The sequence below is a fragment of the Thunnus albacares genome, chromosome 1 (assembly GCF_914725855.1).
Source record: "Thunnus albacares chromosome 1, fThuAlb1.1, whole genome shotgun sequence".
Taxonomy (NCBI): domain Eukaryota; kingdom Metazoa; phylum Chordata; class Actinopteri; order Scombriformes; family Scombridae; genus Thunnus; species Thunnus albacares.
The window spans coordinates 8,033,018-8,053,061 of record NC_058106.1 but is presented as its reverse complement, the minus strand read 5'-3'; the positions used below and the strand labels follow the sequence as shown (position 1 = coordinate 8,053,061).

Genomic DNA, 20,044 nt, shown 5'->3' with positions numbered 1-20,044 from the left:
AGAGGACATTTCCTGCCCCTAATCTTGGGCATACCATTTCTCTTATCTCGGCGAAAGGTATTAAACAGCCTTGTTGCGTGTCCTGACCTCCCCCCCTTTTGTTTGAGTGAAGGAAATGGTACAGCCCAAATAAATAACATCAGTGCAGGTTGTCCATTCAGGAAAATAAGTAGTGTTTGACACCCATGGATCTTATTATACAGTAGCTGACACCATTTCTCAGATGGTAGTGTGTACGGGCCAATTTATGGGCGCTGCACAGGAAGAAAGTTGAGTTGAGTGAGCAGCATGAAAGCTTTAATGACTGCATTAAGACCTCCAGGATGTATGGGCACGCATTCAAGAGCCCAACAGAGAAAAGGAAAATTGACAATGAGGTGGGATGCATTTGTGCTCCGTGTGTGTGTGTGTGTGTGTGTATGTCTGACAGGAGGGGGAATGTAAAAGTGGCTGCTTATCTCTGCTGTGTGTATCTCGGGCGCTGACAGGCCTATCCATGTTTTATTGTGCAGAGACGGCAAGATTCCCACAGGGCCCGGCCAGTCTAGCCATACAGAGCCAGTCAAACCCAACACCCCCCCTCACATATACCCCCTTTTGCTTCACTCCCCATGTTGCTATGAGCCTGTCAGGGAAAACGGGGTTGCTTGACTGTGGTATTGCAGCAGTTTCTAGGCATAAACGGGAGATGCAAGGAGAATTTTAAGAAGTCAGTTCAGTCTCCCGGCCCAGCATGCAGTTAGGAGGAGATATGACCATATCTTATAGGTTTTCTTAAAAGTTTGTCTTGTGTTCCCCCTGTACCCAGCCCCTATCCCCACCTCCCTCTGCCCCTCTATCTTCTCTTCCTCTGTAGTTCCATCCCTCTGCTGTTTGAAGTTACTTTGCTCTTTCTCTTGATGGAGGCCATCTGTAGAGTCACTTACCGCAGGTCGGGGTTTTCTCTGTGTGCATCATGCAGTGGCAAATGTAGACAAATCAAAGTGAGACATGTTGCATCTGTGCCAGAGAAGATATACAGGATGACAAGGGTATTATTTAACCCTGTATTCAACACAGAGTAAAAAAGTTCTTTGCTGAAAGTGAAGAATATAACATTTATCAAGCAACTTACTCTTACTCACAACAAAGTGTAAGAGTAATATTTAAAAGCAGCTCACAAGTCACTCACATGATTAATCACATGTATTAAGCATACATGTAGCGGATATAGAGCAGACGTAGCTACTCAGAGACAAAAAAATGTGTGAAAGTAACATTTCCAGTATCAATTTATTACCATGTGAAATGAACAACAATCTAATATATATGGTATACAGGTATAATAGGGGTGCCAAATAAGGAGAAGGAGAAATAGAAATGGAAACAAAGAAAACCAGTCAGAAGAAGAAAAGAGTTTTTTCAACTCAACTGGTAGATGAGAGAAAGCATGCAATAAGGGGAAGTAAGTACCACACAAGTGCATATAATGAACATGAATGGAAAGTGATTGCAAAACAAATCAATACCAGCTTTATTCGTACTGTTTGCACCCAAGACAAATTAAAATAAATGAATTTAAAAAAAGAACATTAAAACTAGGGTAACGTTCAATCTGTGTTGTGAGCTAACAGCTTAGTAGAAAGCGACAGCTTCAAATACTGAGATAAAACTACACTGCTTTTTTAATTTACATGTTGCTTCAGATAACATATTGTTCATCCTGACCAATGACATCTAATCTTAATCAACCTAAATTTAAGAGCATTTTTAAAGCATAAGAAATTTGATTAAAAAAAAAAAAACTTCTATAAGTCCAAATTTTCACTCTAAGCAGATTTAGATTTGTACAAGCAATCGGAGCACGCTTGCATCCAAAGAAACTTTCTGAGTGCAACAGTAGTCCCAACATGACCAAATACCAAAATTATAAAGAATTCAAAGAAAGGAACACAAATGTCAGAGCCAGTTGAGACATCCAGTGGACATTTTGGAGTGAAGTGCTTAGAAAAGAAATAATGTAAAGATGTTTTTTTTTCCTAGCAAAATGAGTAGAGACGGGAAATCTCTTAAGTACACAAAACCACACAAATGTAAAAATGTAAAAACGTGGGTTTAAAAAAAATTCATCATTTTGCTATGAGTCTTGGTTTGCAGAAATATGGCAACCTGTTTGGCAAAGGTGATTATTTTGGTATATAATAATGCAGAAAAACTCAAGAAGAACCGCTGGCCTCCAATCAAATTCAATATTAGGTTAAGAATAAAAGTTCATTCATTAGTGGTAACTGGTCTGCAGCCATACAAGTAGGTTGACTAAAAATGCAAGGGCGAGCTTCTCAGAAACTCCTCTGCAGTATTGCAATCTTATACCTCAAAATATGTCAGTTATTGAAACATTTCAGAGATACAAATTACAGCTAGGTCAGTGGCGGTTTGCAGCGAAGCGGAGTGGCACTTCAGCCACTTATCCCCAATGATATATTGTTATTTATAAGCCAGGGAAAACAGAGGGAAAAAAAGCAAACAGTCCCCAAGCCAAAAATCCAAACCGATGCTTTCGGGTCCCAATGGTTCACATCTTTCCCATTTCCAAATTGCAGTTTAGTCCTGCTGCTTCATTTGTCTGCGGGGTTTGAAAGAGAATGAAAGCATTTTTCTTCCCCTGCAGCAGGTCGGCGGCATGGAGGAATGGTCTTTGCGGTAGCATGTCGTCTCAGAACTGGACTGAGCCATCTGCCCATCTCTCCATCTCCCTCTTCTAAGCCTGTGGTTGTCAGACCACTCATTTGCTGTAATCTCCCCCTTCAGCCCCGATGCCAAGACAGAAGCTATTTCAGAAGCAGCAGTAGGCTTTCATCAGTGGCAAAGCGGGATTTCAGAGACACTAAAGGAGAGGAGAGGATGGGAGAGGCACAAAAGATGGGAAAAAAGAGAGGAGATTAGAAATAAGATGATGGAAGGAGAAAGGACAGGTGAAAGGAGAAGTGAAAAGAGGAATGAAGAGAACAAGAGAGGACAAAAGAGAGGAGAAAGGGACTGCTGTCCACATCTGTCTGTAGCCTTATTGTATGTTGTATATTGCGGTTGGCCCTGGAGACCTGGGAAAGCTGTTATGGAGAGTTGTATATACAATATGGTTTTCATGTTTAGAAGTTTGGTTCCAAAGGAATATATACTCCAGCCTGTGTGTTTTCTTTGTCCCCAACTACCAATTTGTGCACTGACAAAGATCAATGTACAAAATATTTTAAGTATGTTAAAAGAAGCAGGTCTGGGTTTTAATGTGCCCTGGTTTCACAACTTTTAAGAAAAGCAAGGAAAGTCATAGCTCTTTTTCCATTTGGAGCTTTTAACCACTTAATAATAAGTGTTTTTTGGTGTGATAGTAATCACTGGTAATTTAGGGTAAAATTACGATTTTCTGTGCGTGTGTTTGGGCCCAAAATAAGTGCAGCAGATTAGAGTTTGGACCTGTGGTTGGGTGTCCTAATTAGGAGCTCAGTCATGTGGTTGGTATCCTGATGACAAAGGCTGAGTTTACTCTATAGTAGCTCCATATACTGTGTGTGCAAATGCATGCATGTATGATGTTGCATTTTATACATACTATCCTTCACTGATGACTGTTAACCCTTTGTAACATATCGGGCCTCTCTCTACACACAGTTGGGCGACAGGAGACTGGGGGTCGTGCAGTCGGTCATGTGGAGGAGGTCAGCAGACCAGGACACTGCGCTGCCTGAGAAAGGTGACCTATCAGAGGGAAGAGGTGGTGGCACATTCCCTGTGCCCTGTCATCTCTCCAGCCCAGGTCCAGCCCTGCCACACCCAGGCCTGTCCGCCCGAGTGGAGCACCGGATCCTGGTCACAGGTGGGTTCATCCACAGACACATGACATCACTCACTACAGGGTGATAATTTTAGACAGAACATTTTATAATTTTCTTGTTTAAAAAGACAAAAGAAAAAAGACTTCTTACAGTAATAATCAGTATAATGTTTGAAGCTATAAGTACTCTATCCAAAGTCTAATGTTTGAATCTAAATTGATGCAGATCTTGTGTATGTCACGCACAACTTTAAAAAATCTTTATTTTGGGGATATATTGTATACAAATAAAATACAGGTCATTTGTCTTTATTTATTTAGCTGTAACAGGCCTTATTTACAGCAGACATTTTGATGTCATAGTAGGAAAAGCACAGGTGTTACTAATAACATTAACAAGGACTCAACAAGGACTCAACAAGGACGTTCTATTCAAGTGTCTCAGTAAGCCATGACAGTGTGCTGACAGTGTGACAGTGAGCCAGCAAGCACAGTACCAGGACCCTGAAACTGAAGCAGCTGAATGGAATTCATCCATCATTAATTTTATTACTTACACCTGTGCTTTTTCTGTTGTGACATGTTAAATGTCTTCTGTGATAAAGGCTTACAGTTACTTTTGTACTAGCTTTTCAAGCATAGAACTATGTTGACGTGCTGACACGAGAGTTTTATAAGAAAATAGGTTTCAGTTGATGTTGATGATACTTTATCTTCCTCTCTTCTGTCTTTGTTTTGAAGTCACTGTTTTTCCTGTCGGGGGGTTGACAGCTATGTGTGCTCTCTGTCACAATTAACTTAATTGGCTGAAAGTCATGTAGAGCTTCACCGGCTTTACCTTAAACTGAAACATGGTGACATGTTAAGACATCTGCATGACAGAAAGATGCAGGTGTCTGAGAGGAGCTACACACACACACACTCACACACACACACTCACAGACTTTCCTATGCAAACTGTCAGATGTCTCTCAAGCAAAAACAAACACTCTGCCGCCCTCTGTTGGACATGTGGCAAACAGAAAAAAAATCACAATTTAACACACAAAGAGCAGAAAAAAAGAGCCACATTCACATTTTTTGTGACCTTGAAATTGACTGAGAATGAACTTAACTGCACATAGTAATCAGATCAGTTTTATGTGCCAAGCAGCCACACAAAAATGTTAACAAGTACAGTTTTCCTGGACGATCACTTCTAATATGATGTTGACTTGCAGGATTGAATTCATTTGCAGCACGGAAACGTGTTTTTGTAAAGCCAACATTTGATTAGGATATTCAATTCTATGGCAGTTAACCAAGTATGACTGAAAGGTCTCATCCAGTTCCTCAGTAACCTCAGTGCATCACACACTAGACAGGATTTTATTTGCTCATTTTCCTGTGTACAAAATTAATGGTTTGGCAGCAGATCTGATGATTTGTCAAACTTTCCGGGATGATTAGCTTATGTGACCTGCACAAACTGTACAGTCCTGACACTGAGCTGTCATTCAGCCACAATTCTTGCATCGTGTTGTCCGCTTGGACTATTTTGTAACACTATTCGAGAGTTCAGTTGGCGGTCAGGCAGAGACGAGGCCAGTCTCCCTGAAAAGATCAATCGGACCTTGTGACAAAAGGACAACTGGGATGAGGCAGGTTGGGGTGTGTGTACTTGTGTTGTTGTGTATGTAGATGGATAAGCACAGATGTGTATGTGTGTTTTGTTTAATAAATGAATGCGATGTGGTTGCATAAACTGCTGGGACGGCTGTGGTCGTCAGTCCCAGCGGAGCAGTTTGACTCTGTTGTCCATCGCTCTGCAGTTCACGTGGAGTTTACAGCAGCACTATCTGCTGTTGGTGGACACTTTGATGGGTTGGGGTCACATTCATCTCCGAGTTATGGTTTATTGTATTTAATGTTAGGCCATAATGGGCTGTCGTCAAACCGATGACCTTCTGTTTGCTTGTCCACCATGTGGTGAATTACAGATGCATTTACAGTGTCCGTGCCAAGGATTTAACCTCTGATAATATGGCCTAGTGCTTAAATGTAAGGAGAGATGAAGGTTAAAACAACGTGAGGTTAAGTTACAGTACATGGGAATGCATGTACGCTTTAATCTGTACATGCTCTTTAACCCTTTGCTTATTAAAGTCACAAACCTCCTTAGGACTCTGTCATCTGTGTTTTATGCCTTTTTCGTTGACTCACAGTGCTCAAAGACCTGTGGCCGTGGACTGAGGAAGCGGAGTGTGTTTTGCCGCAGCACTGATCCTGGGGCCAAAGCGGTGGTGGTGCCCGACAGCATGTGCAGACAGCACCACAAACCCAAAGCCCAAGAGACCTGTGTTCTGCGGCGCTGTCCCAAGAATGAAAAGCTGCAGTGGATCCCCACTTCCTGGGGAGAGGTAGGAAAAAAGAAACTCAAGGAGCAGAAGCAACAAAAGTGAATTGTGTTGTGTTCAGTCAAATCATTTTGAGGAAAAATCCACCCTAAAGCACTGGAAATCTGTTTTGAGAAACATTATTTGATGGTGCACCTTGTATTTGTTGGTCCATTCTTTTGCTTGCTCCAAATGTAGAAGATCTCACCTCACGCTGAAACAAAGTCATGAATACAAAGGCATCTTTCGAGTGTTCCCACTTTTCCAAAAAACTTACAATCATACAGGAAAAAATCCATCACAGAACAGAGAAAGCATTTTCACAGCCAGCAGCCCTCAATAGACCAGAATGCAATGCAATATCAAGATGTGTTTTGGGTGAGGACAGAGACTATTACTTCATCTGGACCTGAAAAACAATCAGTACAGCTCAAATTCACATTTCTTCTCTGAGGTTGTTGAAAGGAAAACGGGCAAATGTTGGGAATGTTTAAAGTTGATGGGCCAGGTTGAAGAAAAAAAAGATCAAATGAAATGAATAATCAAATAAATTACAATACTTTATCACCAAATAACATGGAATCAAGATCATTTAAACTGTTCTTTTCAAGCCATGGGACCATGAAGGATGAAAAAGTGTCACACAGACACAAAACAGCAAGTCCTGAAATGAATTGGTTAGCAGATGGGAAGAAAATTGTCATAAATTATTTTTGCTTTTTTGTTTTAAGGTAATTTATCAAGTAAAATCCAAAATCACATTTCAGAAGATTCAGTTTCTGAAATGTGAGGATTTACCTCTTTTCACATTTTGATAATTGTAAATTGGTTTTGAACTATTGGTTGGACAAAATAAGATAATGATTTGAAAAAGAAAAGAAAGGAAATAAATAATTGTTACAGTCCTAAAAGCAGCCATCAGGGCACATCACTTATTATACTGATATTTATGATAGACACTACAATAAAAAACAACATGTATATAGATCATGCAGACTGAGTGAATATAATTATAGGGCAGCATATGCAAATAGCAGGCTGTCGACATCCACTTATCTTTCTCCCTTATAGTGGAGAGGCAGGTCAATCTGCTGAAGTGCCCACGTTATTTTACCAGCTTTGCTCAGCAATCTTGCCAGTTTACCCCTGAGAATATGGTTATCCATGCCAATAAATTATGTTGTAAGATATTATACTCTATCAAGGATTTGCTTACAATTTTTAACATGTGCTAGCTCAGCACAAAGACAATCAGTGTCCTTAAAACTAAAAGGTTCTGCATATATTCTTAGCCATGTTACATGGCTCTTGCTGGAGAACAATCTGTGTTTTTTGCACAGATTAATCATGTTGAATTTGTGTCTTTATGAAGTATTTGATGGCCAACATGGCTCATTATGTTGGCCATCATTCATCAGTTCTGCAAGCAACTTGTAGCATTAAAAAAATCTTCTTACTTGCCTGGGTGATGTAAAGTAATCTTTGTTCTGTTTGAGTTGCTGAATATGGAATAAAAAAGGTCAGTATAAGTGTCAGGTTTGCTAGAAATTCACAGCACAAGACTAGCAATATAAAACACTGTGGAGACACAATTGTTTGGATTCAGAAAAAAACACATCTGTACACATACATATACACTGTCTGCTCATCTAAAATAACGACTGAAAAATTACTCAGTAGAGAACTTAGTATTTTGGCTGTAGTACCACAACGATAAGTGACCTTGTGTGGTGTCTGCTGCTATGGGAACCTTCTGCATTACATACACACGCACACAGTTCATTTTCTAAAATTGTCCCTCCTGCCTGCACCGTTCCAGTGCTCCAGGTCTTGTGGCTCAGGCATCCAGAAGAGAGAGCTCAACTGCGGGGAGAGAGACTTACAGGGAGGGTACGTGCCTGCAGCTGCACACCAAAACATCCTTCACGCTTTAATAGATCTGCACAGAAACTTAAGACCCACTGTGTAATTCCTGTACTATCTATTTACTGTCCTGTCCAATGTTTTCAAAATTGCATGTTCTGTAGTCATTTTGAGTCCCCCCCACACAGGTATGTGGAGTTTCCCATACGGAGGTGCAGGAATATGGCCAAACCTTTGGTGGATCTCCAACAGGCCTGCAACCAAGGTCCGTGCCTGGAGCTCCCCCGGGTCCTCCCTGGCAGGACCACCTCCAGCGCTGTGGTCTTAGGCTGGTACTCCTCTCCTTGGCAGCAGGTGTGTCTGCTCATTTTTTAGTTTACATCGGTACTTTGACGGAAAAAAAAACTTACGTCAAGGTCAACTTACTAGCTTATTCCTGAACTTTTAACCATATCTCGTGGTCTTCCTCAGAAGATGGACTTTGCTGTGTTGTCATGAAGATAGCTCAGCATGTGACCTAAGTGTGGAACTTTGGTGGTTGTGTATGGAAGCTTAGAGAAAGATATAGATATTAGCACCATCATTCAATTGTGTGATCAGTTGCTTTGCTTCTAAACTTAAAAAAATGTACTGAAAGGGTTTCTTTAGATGAACAACGTCATTGATTTTTGTTTAAAAGGCCCTTTTTTCTGGGAGGCCCTGGCATGAGGAAGTCTGAGCCAAAACTCTGATCAATACAAGACATATGACCATGAGTGGATCTTGTTCACCAATACCTTTTGTTCCCCCCCAAAACCTCAGAAGCGGACTGCACAGTGTAGGTGGTGGTAGTTCACAGGCGTAGCTTAGTTCTGAGCCCACAGTGGCTGGCTATGAGGAATAGGCCTCAGATGTAATCCAAAAGCTCGAGTCTGTTCCAGAGCCTATCGGGGCCTATGTGTTATATCATCTATTATGCAAAAAGTCTTAAGGGCAACCTCTTACAGCATAGTGTCTTATTCTGCTTGATCTTGAGCTTGTGATCCTTCTATGTTTCCACCAGAGAAGATATCTCCTGACAGCTTGCTGGAGGGCGAGTACATGCTGTATGGGATGTTTGTTTTCTTTATCTGTTCTTTGTCTCTGCATAGACTTTTCCTCCATGCTTTCCCCTCCTTCCTCTGCTCCTTTTATGATGATTCCTTCTTCTTCATGCGCTGCAACATTTGATCTTCTTCTCCTATTTATATCTCTGTGCCCCTTCTCACTTCTCTTCTTCTCACTCTACCCTTCTTTTTAATCCTGTCTTTCTGCTGTTTCTCTCTTGCCTCTGTGCCTTTGTCTCAGTGCTCTGTGTCCTGTGGCGGAGGGGTCCAGACTCGGTCCATCCAGTGTCTCCGGCAAGGTCGCCCTGCAGCTGGCTGCCTGCCCCACCAGAGGCCTGTCACCTCCAGAGCGTGCAATACACACTTCTGCCCCGCTGCTCCTCCGGCTCTGCCACAACGCCCTGGCCGGGTCACAGCTGCTGGGCCGGCATTGAAAGGTAAATTCCTTCGAGGGAAAAAGACAATCCATCCTGTTTAATTTACCTATAACCCTGAAATTACATGAAGTGTGTGGAACAGCTCCTTCTCTGTTTTTTGCTCTTCCTCAGTCACTTTATCTCAACAACTACTTGATGGATTAAATGAAATTTTACACATCCATGCTCATGTCCCCCTCAGGATGAATCTTAATAACATTGGTTATCCCAAAGTTTTTATCTGGCACCATCAGGTCATGTTTTTCATCATAATAAATTGAAGATCTTTGGGTATTTGAGTGTTGGTCAGACAGAACAATCATCTTGATGACCTCACCTTGGATTCTGGAGAATTGAAATGGCCCAGTTTAAAAAAAAAAAACATTTTCTAGATTTAATCAATTCAATCAATCGAAAGTGAAAATAATCGCCAGTTCCGTCCCTTCATTAAACTGCTTTAAAAAATTTGCCTCATCCTGTGTTTTCTCTCTACAGGTGAACACTGTGTGGATCATTTCAGCTGGTGCCACTTGGTTCCTCAGCACGGTGTTTGTAACCACAAGTTCTATGGACAGCAGTGCTGCAAGTCCTGCTCCAGCAAGAGGCCATAGAGCTGTGATACCTCTTGAGTGTGTGGCTAAAGGCATCAGAGGGAAATGACACCACAGAGGCCATTTGGGGGCAATAACTTACAACACACAGAACTGTGCTCAACAGCGTGTGTTGTCTTCCTGGAGTACTTGACTAATGAATTTTGTAAAGAAGTAGAAGAGAGACTCCTCTTCTTTTTAAAGAAGGCAATATGGGTGCTGACGCTCATCTGCCAAAGCGGTGTCAAGTCATTGATCACATTGGAACTGCAAAGACAGTGCAAACCACAGCATCTGAAGACACATTGATGTAATATATACTGTCTGTTGTCATTTTGTTGAGTGTGTCCCTTTTAAAACCTCTGAAAGTGCAAGCCATCGAGAGAACAGTAAAGGACAATAGCGTTTTTAGCTTGCTTATACGTATGTTGTATATTTAAAGGCATCTGGTTTCATACGCCTTTATTTAACTTATTATGGTTCGTAATATATGATTTTACATTTTGTCAGTTGTACAGTGGATCTGTGACATGTTATTTCTATGTTTGGATATTCCATAGGATTGTGCAGTCACTCGTAGATCCACGTAATGAGATTTTATATGAGGCATTAGTAATCAATGGTCAAATGTCCTTTGCACTTCTCCTTCACACACTCTCCGCTTGTTATGTTTACTGCTGCTGAATCATACCGGGACACATTTTTTCCTGCGCATTCCATTCATGTTAACGCTATGAAAAGATGCAAATCTGTGTATGTAAAACATTTTATCCAGTCACGTTGTAAGTGGTCGTTTTTATCTCACCTGTATCGTTATGGTAAAAGAACTTGATCATCTACCTGTCTTTCTTTTCTTCCCTGCATAGTCTCTATCGATTACAGCCACAATAAGGTGAATAATGTGCAGCGTTGCCTGCAGGCCTGGGGGAGATCAGAGTGGGGTCAAGAGGGAGAAAAGAGGATGATTGTAGGGTGAGCGTGGGTGCAGTCTAGATAGCAAGAGGTTTTGCTTGTTGAGGGATAACAGAGTAGGTGTGTTAGGTGTCTGGTCAAAATGCAGCTCTGATGTGGCAGAGATTGGGCTGGTTGGACTTCAGATATGTGATGACGCAGTTGCATTCAGTTTGGTGTTAATCAGCCAATACTTGAGCAATATAATAACTGGCTTATCAAATAGCAAAAAATGGTCTGACAGCTTGGCTAAGTGGTCATTTACAGGTCAAAAGATGTCAAGTCAATGTTCAAACTGGGCTAAATTTGGTGGAAGTTTTTTAGCTGTTTAGGTTACATGTAATTGTGGTTTCAACAGTATGTAAATGACTATATTTCAATGTGAAGCAGGATCTAACTGTACAGTACGCTGGAATATAATTATGCTGTTGAAATTGTTGAACAGTTATATTTAACCTGGATGTATAAAAAACTTTCCAACACAATTTTGCCAGTAGTAACCTTAAATACAGTAAATATATCAGATCTTTTCTTTTTTTTCTTTGTTTTTTTTTTAAATCACCAAATCAGTGCTTGCTGCAGGTACGCAAATGCTGAAATGGGGAAGATTAGATTTTTTGAGATGAGCTGTAATTGCTCAAATTCCCTCTTATCAGTGAAAACTACAAAATAATGATATGAATAATAAAATAATGGTATGAATAATGATGTCAGAATGTCCCCTGAGCTTAAGTGAAATTATATTTTTTATGTTAACCACACAATTTTTTATTCATATTTATTCATGTTTTTACATTTTGGTGTCATGTATCAACTGGAGCCAGATATTATTTTGCATACATATTACCCAAATCCCAGTCACAGCATAGACACACTTTCTAAACCAATTAGCTCTTGAGAGAAATTTACTCAATTAACTAATTAATTAATAATAATTGTTTTTTTTAATTAACTCAAAACTACTATGATTCTGTTATCACATTTCATTAGAAAAATCATTCTAAAACTTCATAAAATGAAGTATAAATACAAAAACATTTTTGTCAACCATTTTCTTTGTATATAATGTAAAAACATACTTGTATTATTTAATTTGTAAGAGAGAAAACACATATGTGTGTAATTCATATTACCTCATATTGTCATTTTTTAATGATGTGATTAAGAACACCTTTGAAAAGCTCCTATGTGAAATCAGATTGTCTTGTTAAAACTTGCATTCATTGATTTTGGGTTACTTGACGTAAGCCCAACAATTTGTTAACACAAAACTGATATATAAAGTCCATATGATGAACGTGTTGGTAACCAGTGGCTAATTCACACATGGAGAGTCATGGAGCAACATTAATTTTCATTCAGATTCATGTTCTTGGCCATCTGATGAATGTAAGTCCAATATTCACTCTTCTTTTAGCTCTCTTTTGGTCTCCACCAACTCCTGAGGGATATATCTAGCTCTTTAGCTGCAAACTGCACCACTGTGACTAGCTAGTCGTTAATTTTGTCTGCTGTTTGGTGCTGGCCAGTTAGCATGCTGTGTGTGTTTCAGAGCTTTTTTACAGTTTTACTTTAACAGTTTTCTGCCAATTGAAAATGACACTGATGAGATCAATAAAATTGTAGGCCAAAAAAAAAAAAACATACAATGGCCATTATTTGGGATCTGCTTAGATTATCATTAGCCTCCTTGGAAACTTAAGACATGTGGTAACTTTTTGCCCCTCTCAAAACTTTCATAACTTGAAGCGTACTGAGATTTATGCTACCAAACAGTGTTTTTCTTACGGTGATTATGCCACCCTTTCTCGCACTGCGGGGGCTGCAATTGCTCTTTAATCAACCCGTCTGCATGAATCCTGGAGCCTGGAGTCCCCACATCGTCTCGACTGCATGCTGTTTACTGGCATGCTGTGAGCCAGACACCACAAGCTGGGACTCATACACACAAATATGATGGCTCGGCTAACATACACAAATATATTATGTTCACTGAGCATCAGGTTGGCTGTGAAGGTGTGTGTTTACTGTACTTGAATGCGTGTGGGTGAATGCATGTTTTGCATTCTTTCCTGGATGCATGTGTTTGCTGATTGCATTCATGCATTTACAAGTGTGTGTGTGTGTGTGTGTGTGTCATAAAAGGGGAGAGAGTGTGTTTGTACAATATATATGTATGTCCCAACAACCCAGCTTATGATGTCTACCTCTCAGTGGGGCAGCAATTTACTTCTGAGATGATGTGAGAATTTCTATTTCTCCATCCTGCTTTCAGTTCCAGATGGGATTCAATTTACCCTATTCATATTGGTTCATAATGGCATATTTCGATTATCTTAGCATGGGGAGCCACATCAACTCCAAGCATTACTGCAGCAGAGAAATAAAGAGACTAAGACTCAAATAAAGAGACAAAACTGAGTGGTATTTTTATTTGGTACCCTTACTTGGATTTTGATCTGTACCTATGTGTTGGGCTGGATTTTTAACCTCAATACTGTTTTAGTGCCAACCAAATTATGCAGGACTGCAGCACTGAGTGTTAAAAACTACTAAGTCGTTTAATCATTGTTTAATCAGATTATTCCTTATTTACATCATAATTGCATTTCAGACTGTATGTAGGTTAATATTTTTTTTTTTACAGCTGCACTAATGAGTTTTAGAGGTTTGGCTTATTTTACTAAAAAGAAAGAAGGGTTTTGTAGAAAAGCATCTGTATATTGCTCAATGTGAGGTATTGCAAAAACTGTTTTGGGGTCTTAGTACTGAAACTTCAATATAGCATTGGCACTCATTTGGGAAAAATAAAAACACCCAACACTGACCATGTAGTGATTGGTTGGAGTGCTCAACTGGTCTATCAGTCAGTTTGTCCACCACTTTGGTCCAGACTGAAATGTCTCAACCACTGTTCAACTGGATTGCCATGAATTTGTGTACCAACATTCATGGCTTCCAGACGATGTAACTTAATCACTTTGATGATCTCCTGATGTTACCTCTAGCCCCACCATGAGGTGGTTTTGGATGAAATATTCCAACAATTGTTGGTTGGACAGCCATGAAATTTGGTTAAATCTCACTTGGAATAACTTTGGTGAACTCTTTACTTTCTATACAATTCCATCATCGGGTCAAAATTTATTTTGTCAAATACTTTATTTTTTGACCAAATACCTGCAAAGCTAATGACGTCTTTGCTTTGTGTTTTGTACTAAAAACTGTTAGCAAGCTAACATGCAAAACTAAGATGGAGAACATGGTAAACATTACACCTGCTAAATCAAGCATGTCATCAGCATGTCATGTCATTGTCCTTGCGAGCATGTTAGCAGCTGATGTTAGCATTTAGAGGAACTTTTGTGCCTCTTCAGTTCAGCCTCACCGCCACTAGCATGGCTGTAGACTCTTCGTCTTGTTCAAAGTTCCTATTACATCACATCTGTTTTCATCAACAATGTAACAAAATTCCACTATAAGAAAACCTTGACTAGAGCAAAATAAGTGCACCAGTTTAGCCTTTTTGGAAAGAGGGTACACTCAGTGCACACTAAGCCAAAGTAGATGCCCTGGTCTGTCAACTCCAAAATAGGCCTGTCTCTCTTAATACCTTCCCTACCCAGGCTGATCGATGCAGGTATTTCTTTCCTGTTTTCAACATGTTCTTGAGGTCCATCTTTTTTTTTTCTCCAGCTGGCAAAGCACCAGTGGTTGTCAGTCCAGCTGTAAGTCAGGGCCGGCTGTTATTTCCAGCCTCAACATTCCTCCACTAGCCGACTGTCAGGCAGCCTGGCTAAGACGGTCGTTTGTGTGCACTCAGTGTGCAGTGAACCTTGATAGGACCCCTCACAACTGACAGTCAGCCTAATCACATCTTAACAGAGTTCCATCTTTGTGTGTATGTGTGTGTGTGTGTGTTTGGACTAAGAGAAAGTGAGAGTGATCTCTCTATTTCTTGCAGGGCTTACTCCGAGGGCAGGCTTCAGAACAAGTGAGAGCTGTCATATTTCAACGCCACCATTCCCATCAGTACCTCTGTATCAGGCAGAGTTCACTGAGCACGTGCCCACACATACAAAAAGATAAAAGACACACACTCTTACCCCTTTTTTCATCCCCCCCTCCCCCCTTTCTCTCACTCACACACACACAGTGTGGCTGCCTGCACAGGGGAGCGCCTGGTATTTGCTGCAGGGTGATTGCAGGTGGATCACGGCATTGGCAGGGCTTTAGAGGTGTGCGGTTGCGTGGGAGTCGCAGTGTGGGGCTCATTTGTTGCTGCCAGGCGTCTCCTCCGACGTTAAGAGATCTGCCCCTTGCAGATCTCCATGATTAACAGCTCAAAAGACAACTGACAGCTCTGCATCAAGCCAAGCCTTTGTGTCTCTGTCACGCTGGATGATTTAAGAGTCGGGTAAAGACCCGTGGATATCTCACTCGCGCCTAGCTAAACCTCCTCGGCTCTCCTGAACCCTCGCCCCGATCCTCGCCCATCATACTCTCCTAGCCTCCCTCTCATTAGCCTCCTCTCCTATTCATCTCCATCTGTTTTTTTTTCTTACAGCATCTCCTTCAGTTCTTCACACGCTGTCTCCCTCTCCTCTTCTCTAAACATCACAGTCATCCTCCTCCAGCATGATTCTCACTTTTCTCTCACTCCCCCTGTCTCGTTACCCTTGCTTAGGCTTTTGTAAACTCTTTGGGGCACCCAGGCTTTTGGAGCACCCAAATCACTCTATAACCCACCTGCTGTTAGTTTTCAGTGTGCAGTAGGTATCATCTGGGGAAACAGCCACAACTTGTACCTATGCAAGTCTTCAAATTCAGTTTAAAGGAAAAGCCTCCTTCTTCTTCTGGAGATTATTTATTATCTAATCTGGATATTATCTATTCTGAGAAAGAGAGTGAAAATTACTTTTTTACCCTGCTTGATGAGGATTCTGTTTTCATTGATTGATTTTCATTGATTACATTTTGCACAGAGAACATCGCACCATGCCATCCCTTTTCGTCACAGAGTGCACTGCAGCAAGTGTCACTATTCCCACTGGCTGCTTGAGCATCACTCTTACAAAATGTATTCCACTGGTTCATTTTTTTTAGACTGTTGACCACACTAATGTACAAATACACTGACCAGCATTAGAGTGCATTTTCTCTCATCCTCCCTCAGCGTATATTTATTTCAGGACCTTGACAGTGGACAATTTCTCTCCTTTTGCTCATACAAGCTCACTATCTCTCTCACTCTCTGGAATATAAAGGTCGACATACCAGCTGCTTTTCTGAGCATCCTTGCTCACATCCATTGAGTAAAAAGCTTTTACTTGACGCTCGGTCTCTGGGAGGATGCACCAGTATTTATTTATGGTGCAAAACCAAAGTCATATAGTTCAAACGTTGAATACCCAAAGGTAAAAAGGTGGCACACGCACACAGATCCTCAGGACAAAGTTTTACTCAATGTATTTTCTCCTTGAGGCTATGAATATTATTGATCTGTGTGTTTGCTGCAACTCTCTCTCATCTATCTTCCTTTGAGCAGCTTCGGCTTCTCATCATTTTCCCCTGAAATGTAAGAATTGATTAGGATCCTCAGGGCCCTGTAGGCACCAGCTGTAGCAATGCCCACCTGCCTGTTAACCCTCTGACCTTGAGGAAACAGTGTCCAAGTAGCTGTTAAAGGACTGTGCTTCTTGCTTGTGCCTCTCTCTCTCTCTCTCTCTCTCTCTCTCTCTCTCACTCCCTCTCTCTCTCTCTTTTGCTCTCTGTCTGTCCTTCTTGTCTTTGCCTTGTCCTTTCCCCTTGCTCTTGTGTTTGTTCAGTATGTGTATGCATGTGAATTAATCAACATAACGCAGAAAGCTCATCTGTTTCCTCTGTGAGGCGCTGATGTTTGTCCCACCCTCCCTGATGTGTCTTCTTCCTTGGAGACGCATTGCTTTGCTTGACATCAATTTACTCATATAGAGCCATATACAGTGCATGTACACACATATATACACATGTGCACACAGCGGGAACCAGCTCTAAGCTGCCACACACACTGAAGGACATGCTGAAGAAATGCTCTGTATGGGAGATATAACACAGATCAGTTCCTTGCCTCACCACCAGAGGGCAATGCTCACCCAATAATTCCACAGTGATGCATTGTTTTGTCTTTCTCACCCTCCGCATTTTAAACCATATTTTAAATGCAAATTACAAACAACAACATAAACAAGAACAACAAAATAAATCATACTCTCTCACCTGAGATGGTAGATATATGCAAATAGATTTCCCTTGATTTCCTTGTACCTCAAACAAAAGCATTGACTTCTCTGACCTCTGTCGCCTAGTTAAACATTATCACACCACAACTATATGCACATTCCCTAACTTCATTTTGATAGACGCCATCTCAATATTTGTTGCTCAGGCATTCATATTTTATTGATGAACTGCACGCTCTCACTGGCCATGGGGAATACAATTGCAACAACAGATATGTAAATTCCAAACCTATCAATTTTTCAGACTTTTTTGGTCAGAATGCCAGCCAAATCTCTGAGGTGATCCTTCATTCTTGCCCCTTGCGGATAAAAAGATGAATAGGGGAAAACAAGCCAGGCCTGATTTTAAGACCACCAGTGATTTCCAGAGTAAATGAAGTGCTCTCCAGCATGTTGAGGGCAAAGCTGAATTACAAATAATCAGGGGGAAACATCATCAGACAGAAAGAAACAAGGTCAGAACTATTACCAATTAACTATTATTTTTTTGTGCAAGGCAAGCAACAAAAGTGTTGTACTAAAGCAGAGGGGATGTGTGGGGGTGAAGTGTTCTCCTTCATTGTGCAGAAACAGCTAGGGAGTGTGTTTGTAGGTAATTGGCCAAGGTTACAAACCTCGATAAATCAAAGCCATGCTCGTGCTTCAAACAAGGACACAGCAGTGATCACATCACAACAGATATATTATTTTAAGACACATAGTTTAGATGCCGACATCCTCATACATAATGACTGTACTTCCCACCGCTGGCTAGCAGCACTCCCCCATTACTTGACCTCCCACTGTATGTTCTGTTGTATTGAGTGGCACACATAACAGATGAAGAGCCTACATAACAGGCTTAGCCACAACAAGACTTTCATTATATTAAGGCCTTTATGAGACTGAACAGATTGCATTTTGACAGAGAAAGGCTGGCCGAATGCTTGAACAAAATGTGTGTGAAGTAATTTCAGAGGGAGACTGTCTTCAGTCGGTGCTATCAATGCAGAGAATTTCTGGATGTTCTGAATCATTCTGTAAAGACACATTCTCCACAACTGCTGTATAAAATTGATCTTTGGCAGCTCAGATCAGATCAGATGGATCAGAATAACTCGATAAAATCTTAAAATTGAACTAAAATGGCATCTGGCGAGCCGAGGCAAGTTTAGACGAAGGCAAATTGCTGCTGTGGCTCATCCTCCCTCAGTCTTGCTTAAATAACTCAGATGCATGGTGACTTGTGTGCCTTTGAAATCTTTTAGAACAAAAGATCTACAATATTTACAGAAAGCTTCAGAAAATGTGTGTAAAAAGAGTCCATCTCTGTGTTTTCTGATGTACAGTAAATGCTTTAATCCCATATGAACAAAAAAAAAAAAGGATTGATGTGATGTTTCAAACAGCACAAGCAGAAGCTATTAACTGCAGTTAATGTGTACAGTACCAGTCAAAAGTTTGGACACACTTTCTCATTCAAGGGAACGGGAAAGTGTGTCTAAACTTTTGACTGGTAATATAAGGGTGTGTGCAGGTGCTGGTGTGTATGATTTGAGCGAGTTCTCGCTGTGTGTGCTCGTGTGTGTGCATGCATGACTTCATGTGTGTGCACACGCCGGAGTTGCGTAGGAATAAATCACAACTTTCCCTAAGACAATAGTGACAATTGCAAGTAGATCTCGACCGCTGAAGCGTCTGTGGCTGTCAGAAACAGCTCTAAAATGGAGAGATTTTCATACAGACAGAGAGAGAGAATGAGACAGACAGACAGAGACGGAGTGAGAGAGAGGAGTCTGACAGATTTCAGTGACAATGTGCCTCACAGCCACTTCCTCAGTGGTTTTTACTCAGTGCCTCTGGTGAAGTACACACATGAAAGTGAAGGAGGCAACGCATGCAGCCAAACCGGTGAATGGCACCATTACAGATACAAAACAACTGTCACCTAAAGCTGGAGTCAGCGGATTTGATGGCTTACCCCACTTTACCTTCAGCACTTTGTTTGCAGTGAACTTAAATGTTGAAAATATGACAAGTCTAAAACCAGAAAAGCCTAAGCACACTCTCTGACACATGTCCATGCAACTCTGGTATCAACACAGTAAATAAATCTCATCTTACAAACGGCCTCCTTTATTAGACATAGCACTTGTAGCAGCCTAAAGTATTCTCTAAATACAACCCCACTTCTCTTTTGTTCTCTCTGGAGTTGTATGAAACTGTCGACAGCAATCACAACTACAATAGATACGAACCTAAATGAAGCAAATCAATCAAACCGCTCTCTCCTCTTCCTTTTCCCCTCCTTTCCCCCCGAACCTCTCATGCACCCACCAGCAGAGAGCTAAAACGGGAAAGTTTGCTTCCATCCAGGTTGGGTTTCCTTCAGGGAGCAGTGGGATTGTGAGTGGGGAAGCAGCGAGAGGTGGGCAGGTGTGTCTGGCTGTGCTGGTGAGGTTCAGTTTCCTAGTTACCTTTGCTACACCTCAGCTAATCATCTCACTCAGTGGTCGGTCCACCCGACAGAGCCTCAGATACCTCGTTCCTCCCTCTGCCCTCCCCGTGTTGGCCTCAATTAGTGGGGAATTAAAGTCCTGCTTCACGGATGGGATTCATGGGGGACACTGCTCCTTAATTACAGCAGCTCTCCATGTGCTGCTGGGGACTGATTGCAAGGCAATACATCCCAC

The 20,044-nt window shown here is 41.2% G+C and overlaps 1 protein-coding gene across 1 annotated transcript in view; it reads left to right on the top strand.

Moving 5' to 3' along the window:
- Positions 1-10,976, top strand: part of adamts18 (ADAM metallopeptidase with thrombospondin type 1 motif, 18) — a 60,606-nt gene extending 49,630 nt beyond the window's left edge. The window contains exons 19-24 of the mRNA XM_044365629.1: positions 3,649-3,853; positions 6,016-6,210; positions 8,006-8,076; positions 8,238-8,403; positions 9,376-9,571; positions 10,046-10,976. Coding sequence (XP_044221564.1) covers positions 3,649-3,853; positions 6,016-6,210; positions 8,006-8,076; positions 8,238-8,403; positions 9,376-9,571; positions 10,046-10,161 — 949 coding nt within the window. The 3' untranslated portion in view covers positions 10,162-10,976. The remainder of the gene's footprint in view (positions 1-3,648; positions 3,854-6,015; positions 6,211-8,005; positions 8,077-8,237; positions 8,404-9,375; positions 9,572-10,045) is intronic.
- The last annotated feature ends 9,068 nt before the right edge of the window (positions 10,977-20,044 follow it).